General features: G+C 35.9%; 1 protein-coding gene across 1 annotated transcript in view; it reads right to left on the reverse strand.

Moving 5' to 3' along the window:
- Positions 1-9,208: 9,208 nt before the first annotated feature.
- LOC129238163 (uncharacterized) overlaps positions 9,209-19,215 on the reverse strand; it is a 53,853-nt gene continuing 43,846 nt past the window's right edge. The window contains exons 4-6 of the mRNA XM_054873198.1: positions 17,623-17,835; positions 12,678-12,779; positions 9,209-12,470 (exon numbers count right to left, since the gene is read on the reverse strand). Of these exons, the coding sequence (XP_054729173.1) occupies positions 11,211-12,470; positions 12,678-12,779; positions 17,623-17,835 (1,575 nt within the window). The 3' untranslated portion in view covers positions 9,209-11,210. The remainder of the gene's footprint in view (positions 12,471-12,677; positions 12,780-17,622; positions 17,836-19,215) is intronic.

Genomic DNA, 19,215 nt, shown 5'->3' on the forward strand with positions numbered 1-19,215 from the left:
TAACACATTATTTTTTAAACATCCCTTACACCAATTTAGACTTTTGTAATGTTTAAATTCTCGGAGATCTCTCTAATAAACGAACTTTCTAAAAAAATGTAGCATACAGTTTCTAAAAGTAGATTTTTTTTAAATAAATATTTAAATATTTTTAGTAAACGAAATATGCATGTTTGCAGAAATTTGTTTCTGAAATTCTTTCAAATAATTTGAGCGAAATATTATGTAGTAAGCTCTTTTAGCGCTTGTGTTCTTAGTTTGGGTTGCTTAAAAAATTGCTTGATTTTATTAAACCAATTAGAGACTCGCTAAGCTGTCTTGCCGACAACCGAAATTAATAATTTTGCGTTTACAGCAATGGCGCGCTCGTACACACATAAAAATAGGCACAAGCATGTAGGCAAAAGTCATTGCATACATTTAGGAGTAAAATGCAAGATCTTTGGCTATTAGCTTATGTTTAGTTTTTTGTTTGGAAAATTATCATACGTCGTGAAAATATATAAAATGAGGTCAGCTGGATTGAAAATAGAGAAAAGTATACCTTTTTTGTATTTGGTTGGTTAAAAAAACTTTAGGAATCTTTAAAAAAATTCTTTCATAATCTTATTTTTCAATCTTTATATAATATAAAGAATTTGTAAAAACATATAAAATATAGTCCATCAATCAAAACGGAAAAAAGTAGGTCTACTTTTACTATAATTCTCAGTTTTTGCTAGTTAAAAAAATTGGATTTTTTAATTTTTGTTTGTTAAAAAAAAATAAATATTGGCAAGTTTGGGATGTGGATTGTCTTGTTTAGTGTTTTAACAATTTTTTAAATTTTATTTACACATATTTACAGAAGCTGGTTCGATTCTTCGCAGAACTAAACAATTAAAATTAAGCACTTAGAGGCGCCTATAGGCCTTAGCCTAACTCTTTAACTTACTACGGAAAGGTTCTCACTCCTATATTTGTAACTTTACTGAAGAACCTGCTGGGTTCTTGAAGGTTTATTCATTATTATGGCATAAGTATACTGAAATGGGAAATTTTTCTGAGGTTTAGTTGGAAAATGCTCTTTTTTAACTTTCCTCAAGTGATAAAAAAACATATTAATAATTTATATAAAATTGCCAGTATTTTTTACCAGGTAGTTTGAAAGAATGCCACAGCTTGAGTACTGTTTTATGTAATCTAATTTAGAATTATAAAAAAAATTGCTAAATGTTGCCGTTATTACGCGATCTGCAATGTATTATCACCATCTAGTATTGCTGATCGCCGGAAGGAAAAGTGCTGAAAAGGATTTTGAGCTAATTTTGTTAAATAAATTTTAACATACATACGTATCTAAAAATTTGGTTAGATTTAGTTTAGTAACAATGGTGATTTCTCTGAAATAAGCGGAAAAATTAATAAAATAGAAAACAAAATTGTTGTTGTTGTAAAAAATGTGAATATCTCATGAAGACTATTAACCCTTACTGGCCGATTGGCCCCGCTACGGGGATATCAAAAAAACTCAGTTTTCATTTCATTTATTTATCATCGCTGTAGTTTTCTTTAACAAATATTACAACTTTCTACATCCCTAGTTGGTTGATCATATAAAATTATAAATCAAGTAAATTTATTTAACATACATATATATCGGACGCCGTATCCGAATCGATTGGTGCGTGGCTACCGTTCGGAATTCACAGAGGGAACGCTGGTTCGAATCTCGGTGAAACACCAAAATTAAAAAAAAAAATTTCTAATTCTAATAGCGCTCGCCACTCGGCAGGCAATGTCAAACCTCCGAGTGCATTTCTGCCATGAAAAAGCTCCTCATAAAAATATCTGCCGATCGGAGTCCGCTTGAAACTGTAGGTCCCTCCATTTGTAGAACATCAAGACGCACGCCACAAATAGAAGGACGAGCTCGGCTAAACACTCAAAAGGGTGTACGCGCCAATTATATATACATATATAAATATATGGAGTTTATATCTTAGTTTAAGTTTTAATCCTTGTAAACGTTTTAGAATTTCGCCTAATTTTTCGTCGCCTTATGGGCGAGTATTACAAAAAAACTCTAGGCCGTTACGGGTTAATATGCGATAAAGTTTAGATAAAATTGTGCGGAAAAACTTATTCTTCCAAATAAAAAAAAAATAGATTCCATTCATCGAATTCTTCTAATGTAAATAAAAAACGCTTGACTTGATTCACCTATTCACGTAACTGCCTTACCGATGATCGCTAAAATAAACATATGCGCTGCACCCGGAAGTGCTGCTCTCAACATGTGATGTTTTTGAAAAATCTGTTGCATACATTTAGGCAACATTTTTCGTAAATAGTTTTATTTTTTGCACCAGTTTTGTGTTCTTTATGGAACGTGATGGATTAATTCATTACCATTTATAAATTCATTGCCTACATTTAGGGGCCTATAATAATTTCAGCGCGAAACAAACGATTGAGCATCAAGATTTTTAATACTATTGACTTGTTTTCTTAATTTTCGTTTTTTAATATGCATTATTTCTTTATAAAGTTTTTACTTAATACAAAATTTAGAAAAGTAACACAAAATCAATTTCATAATTAATTAATAATAATTAGTAACACAAAAGTAATTTTTTCCTTGATTGTTGCGCATTTCTTCCTTAACAAACAAAAAAGCAAATGTGCATTTCTTATATGGAAAAAATTATGTCAAGAAAAGAAAGATTTTTGGTAGGCAGCTGGTTTGAAGTTGTTAAAAAATATTATAATTTTTCTCCTTCACGTTGTGGCATATTTTTTCCATACCAAAAGAATTTCGTGCATTTGTTATAAAGAGAAAATTTCCCATACCTTCAAGGAAAAAAATAATAAAAAACTAATGGAATTTCGCAGCAGCTTCCAACCAGCACTTAATTATACTAAAATCTTATAAACTATTGTATTAAACTGCATACCAAAAATTTTCCCAGAAATTTTCCTTAAAAGTAGAAAGTGGGAGAAAAATTTGTGCAAGTTTGCTAATATTTGTAGAAAATTTGCTATTTGGATTTATATGGTTTTTGTCAGGCAATGAGCTGCAGTTTTATATAAAAAAATGTTGATGAACTTTCAAAAAGAAAAAGAAAAAGAAAAAAAAACAAATTTAAGTTAAGCTGAACAAAATCCTGAGTTGCCATCGTTTTGCCCCCTAGTGTAGGTGGCGCTACTTCTTGACGCTCGCTGTCACAGATTACTGCGTGCCTTCTCTAACATAAATGATCCATTTATGAAATCCAAAGAGGCGCAAAATTAATGGAATAACTTTTTTACTAAAAACAAAGTGATTTTGACTGACGGAATACATTATTTTGACCTTTACGCGCTCCATTGCTTGCATGTTTGTATGGTGCAGCAGTCGAGTTCACAAGTGTTCGTAAATATGATTTACGTACGATGCCGTTTGCAAAAATTATAAATCTTTCGTTAGGGTGAATAATTTTGCGCCACCTTGTTTATTGTGGAATCAATTGAATGTGAATTGCATTTTTTCTTTTATTACAACAAAATAGTTTCTAAGTGTAAGCAATTCATTCACGATAAATTCTCGGCGGTTTGAATAGCAAAATATGAGATTGCCTTTCATGACCAATATTTTTCGTTGAGTTTCAAGTGTTTCATATTATATTTTTAGGCATGCAACGGAAGTTCCATATACCGTTGTGCCAAATGCATCAAGTTTGCTTGATCTAATATTGCGCGCAATTCCTCGTATTTACAAACAGTCCAACCTACTTTCTAAGTACTTCGCTGCTCATCATTCATTTACACAGATTCTTTGAAGCTCTTATAATTCCTCCTTTTATATTTAGAGATTTTTTACAAATACCTAGTAACACGACACATAATTCAATGGTTTTTGTCTGTATACCTTGGAGGTCTACCTAGGAAAAATACTTTTTGTCACAATAAAGATTTTTTTTTAGAATTAGTTAACAATTTCCATAAAGCATTTACGTTTTTTTTTCGCATTCTACTCTTACGTTATCAAACCATATTTTCAACATCAAGTGGCCAACCCAAAAAGGCGCGTCAATCTCAGCCATTTTTCTAACGCAACTAAGTGGCAAAAAAGGGTGGACGCGCACTTTTGAAAAGTAAGGAACTTGTAAACCGTGACAGAGAAAACTACTTTCATATGTATCTTCATGCGTGTTATGCACACACACACTTCAATAATATGTATGTTTACATATGCATGCACTCGGACAGCTGTTTGCATTTAATTAACAACAACAACAACATTCAGTTAAAGCATTTCCTATTTACAAGTGTTTTCTTTTTGTTTGTCTTTTGCTTTTCGTGAGAGAAAATAAGGAAGCGAATATAAATACAATACATGTACAATACATACATACATACATACATATGTAGTCGAAAATCAAAAGAAAGAAAATAAAACCGAAAACATAGATGGATAAGGGAGAAAATCGCTAAACTTATGATTTTTATAAAAAACATTTACTTTTTATTTATTTATTTATTCGCCAATTACTACTTTTACAAATTTACCGGATTTAGTATTTTTTTTAACTTTACTTATTTTTTTAAACTAATTATTCTTATTTAGGCTAATGAATCTCGTTTATTTATACATAACATTTATAATTGGAAAACATCGCTAATTACATATTAATTTATATTTCGAAAGGCAAGAAAATATTTTCCTAATACTCACATTACAGGTAATTTACAAATAATTTTCAATGCAAAATTAAAGTAATGCAAGATTTGTTTTACAATTAATTGCTTACATGCACACACACAGAAAATTTTAAATACACACAGATTTTCATGAATTCATATATGTCAAAAAAAAAAAATTAAATTGACTTTAACATTGAATTTATATACAAATTGATACATAAATATCTAAATACTTACTGGGACAAATCATATTTTATACTTTTTGTTTTTATTTTACCCACCAAGACCAGAGTTAGTATGCGCACACATAAAGTTCTAAACCAAAAGTGCTTTACTAAAGTTTTGAGAGTCAAAAAACAAAAAAAAGAAAAAAAAAATATTTATATAAAATAGTTTTTTAAACCTTAAAGAAAAATATATTCTGAATTTCAGCGGCGGACTGCAAGAACCAGCGATATGAAGTGGGCACACAGTCATGGGAAAATTATCCATTGAGAAAAGCTAGATACAACAAAGGACCCAATGACCTAAATAGACAGTCAACAGTCAGTTTACAGTCGATCAAAAAATAATCAAGAACGATACAGTGAAATCATGGGTTAATCTAGAACTCCATACCAGTCTTTTCAGAAGTAGTCGTGTGGTGAAAAGAATTAGCCGGAGTAGCCGTACGGTGAAAAGAATTGAGAAGGTGAGTCCAATAACATACCGTTATCCGGCTCTCAGCGAATCTGACAGAATCAGCGGAAAGTCTGACGTTGCCGGGGTTATGCATCGGTTTAGTGATATACGAATAAAATAAAAAAAATATCACTTCATTGCCGTCTGAACAACGACTGATTAGACTACATAGATTGTACATATTCACATGTGTGAAATGATCATGGGTTACTTCTTAGTATAATTTTACATCTTTACTCATTAAGTACTCATGCTAAAATCTAGCCACCAGATCCTTTGGCTGAATCCTGAATCCTTTGGTGTCACTTTGACAATGGACTTCAACATTCTTTCTAGCCGGATTTTTGTCTTGATGCTGCCATCAAGTCATGGTTTGCGGCGGGGGTGGTTAGGACCTATTCACAAGTTATTTAGAAGCAAATTATTTAGAAGAAAAAGTATGAAGGCCCATGAAAAATTACTATTCGAAATTGCCTTCATATATATAAATTATTATTTTAACTTGAATAAAAAACTATTGTTCGTGTATATTTCAGAGGAACATACAGTATGCGTCAGAAGAAAAGAGCAGGCTTTTTCTTGTAACTTGAAGCTATATTTCGTTCTGCCTTTTGCTGCGTAGTAGTCGCACTCAAGGGCTACGAGGTCAGTGCTAACTCAGGTTAGTGTCGTTCGAAACTTTCCCGTAAACGCAACCAAACAAATATGAGTGAGAAGTACGCGAATCGGGTGGTATTTTTATGCACGCATTCGAAAGGGCCGCGGCTGCAAAAGTAATTAAAATATCAAAACAGTTTGTTGTGATGTGGAATCAGCGATATAAAGTGTACAAAAATTTTGATGACTTTTCCGAGCGCGGCTTGAAGCGAGTGATGACAAAAAAGTAGGATGAAGAGATCGTCAAACTTTTTAAGCGGGATCCTTCTTTGTGACTACGCCAAGTACAATCCGGTCTTGCTACAAAGGGAATAGATGTGAGTATCAACACCATCGAACGACGACTGAAGAAGGCGAACATATCCTACCGTCCCACATCATCAAAACCACTGCTCTCAAAAAAACACATTGAGAAACAATAGAACAAGAAAATGGCGTCACAGTAATGGGCTGACCTTCCCAGTCCACAGACGCCAAAACGCATCTTGCCGGAAAGCCAGTCCATGAATTAAAGCAAGTCGTGCTTCAAATTCGCAAAATCTGATCCTCTTTGTCGACGAGCTACGCAGAAGAGCTGGTTCAAAGCATGCCGAGAAGATGCCTGGCTATATTCGATAACGATGGAGACGACACGGTTTATTGAGTAATTGCCACTCGTAGTTTTGTACATACTTTACTGTAAAAAAAATATCTTTTATACTTCATCAATAATCGGGGTTCCTTTTTTCTGACACAGATTATACTTGTTTTTCTATTTTCTGAGGCTTTTATACTTTTTGGCTTATACAGGGCCCGCCATCTATCGTTACGGATTTGAACTAGGTATTATTTGAAGAATGGTAACACTTAGCTGTCATCTGATTTGACAGGAAATTAGTTTTATTCTTCCGCTGAACGAAAGTGGTTGTGTATACGCTCAAAGAACGCCAACAAGATGGCGCTACTTGGCACACAGCGAGTGCTACGATCAATCTTTTGCGCACTGTCTTCGAAAATCGCATTATCAGCCGAAATTCTGATATCGTTTGGCCGCCTCGGAGCTGCGATTTGACGCCGTTGGATTATAATCTTTGGGGTGCCAGTGTTATGCCAACAAACCAGCAACAATGGATGTACTGAAGACCAACATACGCGATGTCATAGCTGAAATACAGCCGCATACAATCGAAAATGTGTTGAAAAATTGGACCGATCGTATGGGATGGTGCATGGCTAGCCGAGGTAGCCATATGAATGAAGTTGTGTTTCATCATTAACCGGAAGGATTGCACTTCAAAAAAAAAAAAAAAACAGTTTGGAAAAATATTGAGTAGTTTCTTTTTTATAGCATTTTTAATTCCGTAAAGTTATATGGCGACCCTTTATATCTTTTACACAAAGATTTTGTCTGAGAATACCCCTATTGAAATTTTACGTCAATTAATTTTTTACAGCATCAAAAAACCTCTAGCAAACTCCCAAATCCTATTCTGTTAAGGTTTTCCAAAAAAATGAGCCTGAACGACCCATTCGTGAGAGAGCTAGTGAGTTAGAATGTTCTACAAAATTACTCCCAGTGAAATTTTACTATATGTAACCAAACTGCATATTTCGCTCCGGTATGAACTTTAACCTTTTTTCACTTCTTCTAAAAACCTTCAGGCATGAAATTGCAAACTTAAAATTCTATGGACAAAAAAGTTACACCTACTAATGTAAAATTTAGAGGTTTAACTATATGAGTCTAGGTCTTTCATCTGAATAGGAATCATAATGCCTCCAATAATACTATTGCTCCGTGTAGTATTACAACCAAATACGTACTCTTGCGATTCTCATTTTGCATGACCCGCTCTCTACTGTGCATACATTGGGGCTTTAGCATTTTGGTGCATGCTGAGTGAGAACAATTAGACAATCGGTTCATTACTAATAAAAAGCTGTTAAAAATGATATTATTAGTATATGTGTAAGCTTTGATAAAACACTTTTGATTCGACTTAAATTTAAGTAAAATGCATAACTTGGTCTTAGCTTTCTAATTTGCATACCCTTTTCATTGGCTTTTTCATAAATATATCGACAATTCCTAAAATTTTAAATCTTTCATTGATCATTAAGTATATTTTTTTATTTAAGTATATATTTTTTAATTTATAACAACTATTCTGCTTAAATTACATTTGTATTAGTATCTCATATCATTCGCTGTTTTTAAATTTAGAACTGTTGCGGCGATCTTAAAGACTTTCTGCGTATTTAAAATACTTTAAAAGTGAGTGTTGCTGAGAATAGAGTACAAGAAATAATAATTGAAGGTCTCTGTGAAACCAATGCGAAATGGTGGCCATTGATATTTAACAATATTTTTAATAAATAAATCTAACGTTGAAACATTTAAAACAGCTGGTGTTCTAACAGCAACAGCAGAAATAAGCAGGAGTATAAATGAATAAAAAGGTGTTACGAGAGAAAAAGTTAGATGACCAGGAAATCTCCTTCTTCATGTATTCTCACGAGGTCATATAATTTGTGGGATTTTTTTCAAAAGTAGCGCAGGTTCAAGAGTACTGTAAAAAAGGGGAACTAACTTCTCAATATTGAACTATCGACGCTTACATAGAAAGTAACTAAAACTTATTGCAATTGCTTTAGGTTAAAAGGTTGCTCACGAGAGAGCACATTTTCACGAGATATCAGACTCATCGCATGTGATACCATTGTAGAGGGGAAAAAGGGCTAACAACATTAAAAAGAGGATACGGTAAAGGTATGGGGATTGAGGGTAATGAAAAGCAAGGAGAGTACGCAATTAAAAGTTTTAAGCACAAATCGAATTCAGGTGTATAAATAAAAGCTATACTTTTATGCGACTTTTTCAAGTTGACTTACAAATGGCAAGTGCGAGGTATGTATAGTGTGCTATGACTTTTACTCATCAACTTTGTACAACTAAATTACGTGAGATATTTAAGGGGGGAGGGGGTCGAGTCAAATCTCATCTAATCTTACGTTGGAGAGAGGGGGCGGTCTCGGCAAATATCACGCAATTTTTTTTCTGATTGAAACAAAAAACTATACTATTTTGGTCCATTATCCAGATTGTACATGCTTAAGATTTAATCTTAAGCGTAATCGTAGTATGATTAAGATCATTCACTAATTCGTTCGAAAGAAAATAATTTCATTCATACTTCGACGTTATACATTTATTTGCTCCATTTCTAATACACCTACCGATTCAACCGCTGAATGCCTTTATCAGTACGCCTTATGATCTCTATTGCCCAAGTATACGCATTCTGCAGTACATGCGGTATTTACTTCGCATCTATCATAAGAGCTGCAGTGCACAGGCGAGCAGCTCACATTGCACCAGTTAAGCAAGCGCGTATGTACCGCAAAGTGCGACCCTCATGGATTGTCGAAAGACGAGCTAATGAGTTACTGTGCGCAAGCGTCAACGGTTTATAGTGGATAGATCAGAACGAAGTTGAAGGAGCAGATGATTTTACTGAAAATTATATGGACATGTTGGTCCCAATAGTCTCTCTTGAAACCGCGCATGATTCTCCATGGACTGAATTAGAGTAGATATTCTTTTTTTAATCGCAGTAGTTACGATTTAAGTCTTCTACGAGTATTGTTAAATTTTTATTACACTTATAACTCTCAGCAATATTGATTACTAGTCTTAACTACAATCTAACGCGTTTACATAAGAAACCCACATTTTGAAAAATCTCACGTGAGATTGGGGGATGGGGAGGGGGCTGAATAAAATCTCACGACATCTCCTCAGGGGGGAAGGGAGGTACAGAAAATTGAAAAAAAAAAACACCTCACGTAATTTATGGACGTCCCTAAGGTCCACAAAACAATCTCGGTACTTGTTTGAATGGGCTTTGGTCGGAGATTTTTGTTTGTTTACGCCAATTTCCGGCCAAACCTAGAATATTGACTGGAAAAATTTCAAAAAATTGATATATGTGTAAATTTTTCGGGTTACTGAGTCCGAATTCATTATTCATTTGTCCTTGCGGGGTCAAATTGAAGGGCATATATATATTTATATCAGGCACAAAACCAACGCAGATAAACATTTTCTACGAAGGTAGATTTTTTACAGAAACCGGATCTGATGTCTTCTCCTATACAACTCTCGCTGTGAGAAATTTACAAACTTCCAGATTACTGTAGTGTTTTTTAGGCTCAGATTTATGCAGTGGAACTGGCTGAAAAAGTTGGTAAACATGGCGTACCTAGCGCCTTTAAAACTAGGCTGCGATTCAGATTTTTACGCTCGCAATGACTAGGCTCAGGCTGTTGAAGATCCACTCAATTTTTTCGTCAGCCAAACATCAATCTATATAGGTTCCCAGAACACAATGGCGATGTTTCGGAAAATGCGGAAGCAGATGTATGGGCGAGGAAAGCTTCTGAGGCATAGACTGCGTGACCTATTCCAAGCATGATATCAAATCTAAGACATCTGCTAGATCAGATTTTAGCAACAGGTAGATTTTTATATTTTAAACTGCGGAGTTTTGCTTTATCATCAGCCATCATATCCGGGAATACTACAGGGCTATATGACCACTTATATGACCAGAAGCTGTAGAGATAAAATAGGCGTAGAATCCATTCGGTACTTCTTGTGAAAATGCCCTGCATGTCAAAGAATGTATTTCAGTTTACAGGGGGACCATTGGGTCCATGGTATTTAGGCTCAGTTTCGTTGGAACTTATTTTGGAACTTTTTGCGTTCATCAAAATATCGCCAAAATGATATAAGTATATAGCAAACCATTAGTATTTTGATTGTACCGCCACTTTGCTGATACCACTTTGAGGGAATTGAGGAATCGACTCTTGTTGATCAGGTGCTCGGCGCACTCACTTAAGGCTACAAAAAGCTAAATAGCTGATATCGTGGCACATATCTGGTTTTTTTTCGTTCACCTTACACTTGTAAAATCCCCTAAAGTGTTGCTGTGTACTACAAGAGTACTCTTTAAGTACAATACCATTATTATTATTTCATTTTTAAGAATCCCTAATTGCACCCCATTTCGCATGATTTGTTAGCAGATTTCTCAAAATAAATTTAAACAAAACCAAATACCAGAAATCCTGTTAAGTGAAAAAAGTAATTTCTAACAAGGATTTCTAAGTAAATATAGAGCACAGTTGAGTTAAAGCCGGAAGATTGAGAAGTAAAATTATTATTAGCAAGAAACACCCTGTTTAGCCACTGTATACCAGGCGCGTACCTTCACCAGCGACGGTGATTCGGATGTAGTCGGCTGATGCTGCTGCAACTGCAACTCACTGTCGCTGACTGTGCCTCTAGTGGAGCGGCCAGGGTGGGCGAAAAGAGCGCCCGGCGCTCTTGCTGTCACCACCGTCATCCCGCCTAAGCTGGTGTTACTCGTGTAGCCATTTTCGCTACACCCGCTCGAAGTGGCAGTTTTGATGGTTGTTGTTGCTGTGGTCATTGCGTGTAAATTTTGATTTATTTGTATATTTTGATTTCTTTGCTGTTGATCCAGCAATTGTTGTTGCCTTTGTGATTGCGATTGCGATTCACATTCAAAAGTGATGGTTGCCATGTTGGCTGCAGTGGTGGTGGTTGTGTTGAAATCCAAATTAGTATTGTGTAATGTTGCTTGCCTCTTACAAAATAACTGTTGCTGTTGCTTTTGTTGATAGAACGTTGGCGGCACATAGTCACATTGCTGCAGCAGCAACTGCAGCTGATATGCATTGTGTAGTTGTTGAGGATGATGGAAGTGATAGGGTGCGGACTTGGGGCCCACTTGCGGACAGCGATAACGCACCGCCGCACTGACATCGCGTCGTGACCAATGCACACCGCTTGTGCAGGTATTCGTTGGTGAAATGTGCTCGCCTGCTCCGTAGCCACCAACTCCAACAGCAACTGCGCCACCGCCACCGACACCACCGCCACCTCCACCACCACTCCTTCTCCCGCCTTCGTTGTCATCCACTCCGCCACCACTCCAGCTCACCTCTTTGCGCGATTTACTATTGTGCCGCTTGCTACGCTGTTGCTGTAGTAATCGGCTCCATTGTCGTCGCTGATATGGACGCAGATATCGCAGCTGTAGTTCGAATTGTGGCCGCAGGCAGTGATGACACATAGAAGAGAGTTTTTCGCTAACTGCTTCTTCGTTGTCGCTGTCACAGGAGGCAGTGGAGGCGTCGCTGCTGGAAGTGTGCCATTTGGAGGCTTCGGCACTGTGTGCAACGGTACGCCGCTCAATTTTTTGGCTGTTGTTTGCTAAATTTTGACTTACAAGTGCATCGATTTGTTGTGGCTTCAGTTGTAGTTTTGTCTGTGGCTGTGGCTGTGCTTTATCTGGTAGTTGTATTTGTAGGGTTTTCTTATTCGACTTACGTTTATCGGGGTTTTTACATTTGTCGCGCTCAGCTTGCGCATCCAATGACGTTTGTTGTTGTTGTTGCTGCTCCAGTTGTTTCTGCTGCTGCTGCTGCTGACGTTGCTGTGATGATAATGATGATTGTTTGCGCCTATTGCGACTACTACGTGTACGACTATGATTAGTTCCGCCGCCAGTGCCTACCTTACTTCTACCTCCTGACGGTTGTCTGCGTTGCCGGTGACCGCCGGCGCTCTCGTCTCGTTTCTCCAGCGGATATGGTCAGAACGCTGAGTCGAAGACGGACATTGACCGTGATATAGCTTCGTCACTTCGACACGTCTCCAGAAACTCGTCCAACGTCACAACGCCATCGCCATTTTTATCCATTTTCTGCAAAGAAAGAAGAAGAAAGGCGAAAGATATTATATTTATAATTTTTTTATTTTATAATGATGATATTGTAAAAGCTTTTTTATGTATGCAAATAAAATTTAGCTCATGTCGATGTGTAGCTGGAGCGCAAAATAACTCAAAAACATATGCTCAGCACTCTATAAGAGGGAAGAATTCAAAATAGAGTTTGTACAGTTAATATTTTTTTACGGCAGTTCGACTGTTTATGAGAAGCTTCTTCAGATCGTCACAATTATTATTATTTGGCTTTTCTAAGCTCGACGTTAAAAAAATTATAAAAGAACAATAATAGATTTTATAGGGGCTTTCAATAGGGACTTATCACAAACTTTGCTGACGTCAGCAAAGCTTCGGCATTTCCAATTATCGAATTCATAACCGTTCAGCCCGATATAACCGATATAAGGCTTTGCTGATTACCTGGCATCCTCGCGAGAAATATGAATGTTCTAAAAGAAGTATTCCATACACTCCAAATAAAAGCAACATTCTTTGGATTAAAGATCAATGAAAGCAAAACGAAATACCTCGCAAGACTTAACATGCTGAGAAAAGCGCCAGATCTTACAATTGGTGATCATAAATTTGAAAGCGTGGATAAAATTAAATATCTAGGACTCTTTCTTAGTAGAGCGGATGGCACAACAATTGCTATTCAGGACCGTGTGCAAACTGCAAACAGAGCATATTTTGCACACGTTAAAATGTTAAAAAGCAAGCTCTTGAGTGGACGAACGAAAATCAATATATAATATATAAAACACTAATTAAGGAAGAAAATTGTCTCTGTCGCATCAGATATAATAACGAGGTAGAAAAATTCCTACAAGGCAAAAACGACGTGCGGTTTGTTAAATCGCAGTGCATCCTATGGTTTGGACATGTTTGCAGAATGCCAGCCGAAAGAATAACTCGAAAAGTTTTGGATGCACGCATGTATGGTGAAAAGCGAAGAGGCCGACCACGAAAAAGATGGTTAGGCGACGTTGAGGATGATCTATGAAGCATAGGAGCGACCAACTACAATAGCATGAATATGGGCCGAGATGCATGCAGAAAAGTAATGGAGGAAGCTAAAGCTCACACCGAGCTGTAAGGGTTCTGCATGATGATGGTGATGACAAATCGTTCAGTCCAAGATTTTTACCCAAAATTTATCCCAATATGACTGAAAGATACCCAGTTTTTAAGAGCGGAGTGGAACTGGACCTGTTATGGTACTAATTTTTGGATAGGTACTTGCTGCGTTATCTCACTGCGACATCCATTATTGGATATATACGTTGGCTCGTCTTTATTTACAACCCGGTTTACTCCTTTTTATAAGCTTGGCCTAAAAATTGTAACTAAAAAAACCCACGACTATCCTAAGTTAAAGTTAAGCTTAAACAATTAGCACAGGGACTTATTGATAAGTTTTCATAATTTTGTATTTGTTCCCCACTTGCGTGTAAAAACAACAACAGTTTAACGACGATAAAGTGACTTTTTGTAGCCGCTTAGCTGATTATACAATATTTTGCAGACAGTGGAGTTAGATGACAGTTTGAGCGACATGTGGTTAGAAGGAAGAGGATAGTCTTTTGACTGACCTACGGTGGGACAAATGGTTTTGAATACTTTTTGCAAGGATGCTTGGAAAAGCAGTGCAATTTGATAACAGTTTGTAAAAACGAAAATAGTTCAATTCAAAAAAAGACAAGAATGCGGCATAAAAGCATTGTTTGAAGTATTTAACCATCTGAAAAAGAAGCTAGAATTAGACCAAATTATATCTGGAAGTGTTGGTGTAACACGATATGCTGCAAGTGTGTGGGGTGTCATTACGAGATACATTCGAGGCATCATTTATCTAATAAGTGATAAAAAATTCAACTGGAAAAAAGGTCTGAAGGTTTGTGAGTATTTGGAGCTGATTGAAAGAATATCGACGATATTTCGATTCACGCTCATATTGGCGTTTTGATTTTGAGCGGAGTGTAGAGACCCAATGATGATTGTATTGCAAATCTTTAGAATGTTGGCACAGGAAGGCCAATTTTTCGCTCTACCATGCTGAAAGATTCTTGGAAATTGTAAACCTGTTTTATCAAGTACTAACAAGTTAATACCAATTAGAGATTTATGAGTCAAATGGGCTTTGAAACAAAAATTATGAATGTGTGCTATATAAAAATGTGGCCGCCGATGAACAGCTATCGACCTTTCGTCGCGGGTGCCAATTCAAGCAATATATGGGCAAAATATGCGCTTAATTAAGCACCAAAATTTGTTTTTGAATATTTTTTTTTACTGAACACAAAAAAACAAAAACATATTATTTAAAGCAATAATGGATTTTTACAATTTTTTCTGTTAAGTAGAGCAAATTATATCCATCCAGTGTTAAAACTTATTTGTGCCCATTTTATCACATTTTCCATGATTTTTCGCAAGATTTCTGGTGATGACCCTTCGCATTTCTATCGAATATTCTCCTTAAGGTTTAGGATTGTCTGAGGCATCTTGGTATAAACCCACGGTTCCAAGTACCACAAGGAAAGTAGTCTAGGATCTTACTGGAGATTACGAGACCTGAAAGCACTTCATTCATAATATCCATTGTGGTTCGAGCTGTGTATGCAATCACTCTTACCGTGCGAAAGCCGCACCACATAGTGGCTTTGAGTGGCGCCTCGTTGCTCATCATGATTTTCGACACAAAATTGTTCTATTTGTTATTGAGACTGAAGATGGCTTGATAGTAATTTACATGCGACTGACGGTAAGTGGGTAACGTATGTAAGAATTTGACTAAAATTCGCTGTAGGGTCGGTCTGGTGATGCCCACTTGCGTGGCCCGTCGCATGGTTGATGTTTCTTCGTTCTCAGCCACAGTCGCGATATTCTCGGCCGAACGTTCAGACCGGTGGCGTCCACGCTCTGTAAGTTTCGTATGGTTCAATTCTGTTCGAGTTGAGTAGCTAAGCCGCGGAGTGTTTGACCAGTTGGTGCGACACGTTTAGGAAATCGACGTCAATATTCTCGCTGCGCTCAAAACCACCGACCGATTATTGGCAAAAAATTTACATCTCATTCCACGCCCTTGCGGAGTGCCTTGTTTGTCTATTTGTATACCGCAGCTTAACAATTCATGAGTGTCAAATATAATTGACGTACGATGCTATTTGTAAAAATTGTACCATCTTCCAGTAGGAAGAATTCGGAGCCATCTTGTACCATCAGAGCCCGCCCAGTACGGTATAAAAACATGGTTACTTTGTGGCGGTAAGATCAACATTGGTTTGACTGTGCAGGTTGATACAGACATACATGGTTTATACAGTTAGAATTTTCAAAAAATTGATTTTTTTTATTTTACTTTCTTAATGTAAATATATTTAAGAATGCACACAGAAAATTTTAAAATCGTTCCGGTGAATATTTTCGAAGTTACACGCAAATTTGGAAAAGCGTTTCAGAGTGCTTGAAAGTGCTTTTCATACTTTAAACGCTTTTTCCTCAAAATGGTGTTTTCAAAGTCGGTGACCAACATTACTCGAATACGGCTAAACCAATTAGTCTCAAATTTTAAGACGAGCTTGTTAAATATATTTTTTAGTAATTATTCGAAGATTTTTTCTCACCGATAAATATTTTTTTCTATACACAATTTAAGGCCGACATTTTGGTCAAAAATCGATATTTTTTTTTTGAGGAACCGCCATTTAACATTACTTTAACGAAATCTGTTTGGTTTCTTAATTTCAGAGCATCCAGTTAAGAGATATAGTGGCTACCGCAAATATCTTTTTTGAAAGGAGCTCTCTAAGATCAGCTGCAGCTCATTTCCAAATAAATATTTACATAATATGTGTACAAATTTTTGGATTAATAAAGAGTTTTCTCAAAAAAACATCTGGAAAATTCGCTTTACTACTAAAACTAAAAACTAAAAATTTTTGAATTAACTCTGCAAATTTTTAATACGTGAAATTTCACCCATGAGCATCTTATGTGGGATTTTTGTTGAACATCGTCTGAGGAATAAATCCGGTCGCAAAACCCAACAAACCTGGCCCACGATTGCCTTATCAAAAGGTGTGAGTGGTAAATGTATAGCGAAAAACTTTCATTGCTCAACAAAGTAGCTTAGTGGGCCAACAAAATGAATAGTTACTTTTTCTAATGCCACTCAGTTCTTCAGATATCTGCTTTGTACTGGAAAATACAATTTAAAAACTCATTAAATAATTGTACTATAATCTGAACTTTGTGTGAACAAATTCCATTCCATTTTCAAATCTCGCTGCATACCACTTTTCACGGCATGTTTATATTATATTTGAAATATTTTCCCGCTAGACACTAGCGGAATATTAAAAAGCGATTTCTTTTTAATATTAGCAGCGAGTTTACCATTCATAATTCACTAAGCCCCGAAGTCATCAAATCTAAATCCCATCTACCATAGAAAATAATTTATGACACAATTTACCGCTGTTGCTCGCAAATAATAAATATGTATGCAAACAAGAAAAGCCAGCCAATTAGCGTGAAACGAGAATGCATAATATAAAATGAAAAGCTCTCAATGTCAGCTCAGACACGATTTTACTCGAAACGGCAATGAGATTGAGCATGCCAATTCGACGCTTCGTTGGACGGCAAGCCGCATTGGTCGCCATTTCCACAATTCACTTCACTTTCTGTTTTCGCTGCTAAAACTTTATGCTTTGACTTTTTTATTTATTTCGTTTATGTTTTATGCTTTGTAAGCTCAGGCAGCCTTGTCTGCAGCATTTTCAACAAATATGGTACTGCTGCTCTACACACTCACCTGGAATATGTGGTCGACTTTGCATTTGATTTTCTCCTCTTCGGGACACTCGTCCGGTAGGCGTCCCATCAGTTCGTAAATGGCAGTCACAATATCAGTCATTTCCTCCCTCGTTATGAAGCCATCGCCGTTGATGTCGTACAACGAGAATGTCCAACGGAGTTTCTCCTCCACAGAGCCGCGCGACAATATCGAAAGTCCTTGAACGAAATCCTGTAAACATAGGAAAAACAAAGGCCAATGGATAATGAATAAGCGCCAAAAAATACTGTAAAAGCAAATAGCAAAGAGAAGTGAGAGAAAAAGCATTTGCGTTCAGTAAAAATTAAGTTTTTCTTTTGCAGCCAGTCGGCCCTGTCCAGCATTTGTGCTATTCGTATTGGTATGAGCAGCTGCTGTATTTTAACCACAGATGTCTGCTATTCATTATCAACATTTCTTATACTTCTTTAGTCTTCCCGCCTGCAGTGTGGCCGCTGGCAAATATTTGGTTCTTTTTCTTTGTCGTGACACTTTGAATTGCGTCATTTATTTTTATCGCTTAGAAAATAGCGAATTAAATTACCGCAAACAGACAAATTGAAATAAAATGGGCTTTAACGTATTTTGGGTGATATTGTAAGTAAAATACGAATTGATGCAAATATTAGAGTGTTAGTGGGATTGCAAAAATAATGTAAACAAGCCTGCAGATGTTACAGCCATTTTGTGGGACTACGAGCCATAAAGATGGAAGATTTTGTGTACAAGTTAAATACTGTTACTTTTTGCCTTAAAACTTTTCCTTGGCTTCGAGGCGCTGGATTAAATGCATTAAAATAGAAACATTTGATGTCACCGATGCACATGAATGAAGATAATGATTCGAGAGTGGTGAATGAAATACCGCGCATGAATGAGAAGCAGAGCGATGTTTATATTTAGTTCAACAGTTTATTAGCGATTGAATTCAAAGTATTGCATAAAGTGGATTACCATAGTCTTCTGTACATTTAACATTTAATTTATACAAGTTTTCATTAAAATTTAAACCTCGGAGTTAAAGAAAAAAAATTGATAGACAATTTTAAAGCCCGTGCGTTCGTAATATGGAGAAAATTAAAAAAGACCGCCTAAAAAAAATTATTATATTAATAGGATGTTTTAGCAACATCAAATTTATTCTTTATTGTATTGAAATTAAATAAACTATAAAACTGCATACCAAAAACCTCTCTAGAAACTCTAACAAAAACAGTGCAATTGGGATGGCAAAAGAATGGAATTTTAAATTTTTTTTAATAAAATCTGAAGATTGAATTTATATGGTTTTTGTTAGACCGTCTAAGAAATAACCATAAAATATTAATAGGATTTTAGAAACAGCAAAATTATCCTTAGTTGCCCTGAAATTTAATAAATTATACAACTGCATACCAAAAACCTTTCTAGAAATTCTAAACAGTGGAATTGGGATGGAAAAATGATGGAATTTTTTAAATTGTTTTATAAAATCGCAAGATTGAATTTATGTGGTTTTTGTTACACAATAAACTATAATTTACAACAAAAACTAATAAACAGTAAAAAAAAGAGACCCAACTGATCAAACTG

The sequence above is a fragment of the Anastrepha obliqua genome, chromosome 2 (genome assembly GCF_027943255.1).
Source record: "Anastrepha obliqua isolate idAnaObli1 chromosome 2, idAnaObli1_1.0, whole genome shotgun sequence".
In the NCBI taxonomy this organism is placed as follows: Eukaryota; Metazoa; Arthropoda; class Insecta; order Diptera; family Tephritidae; genus Anastrepha; species Anastrepha obliqua.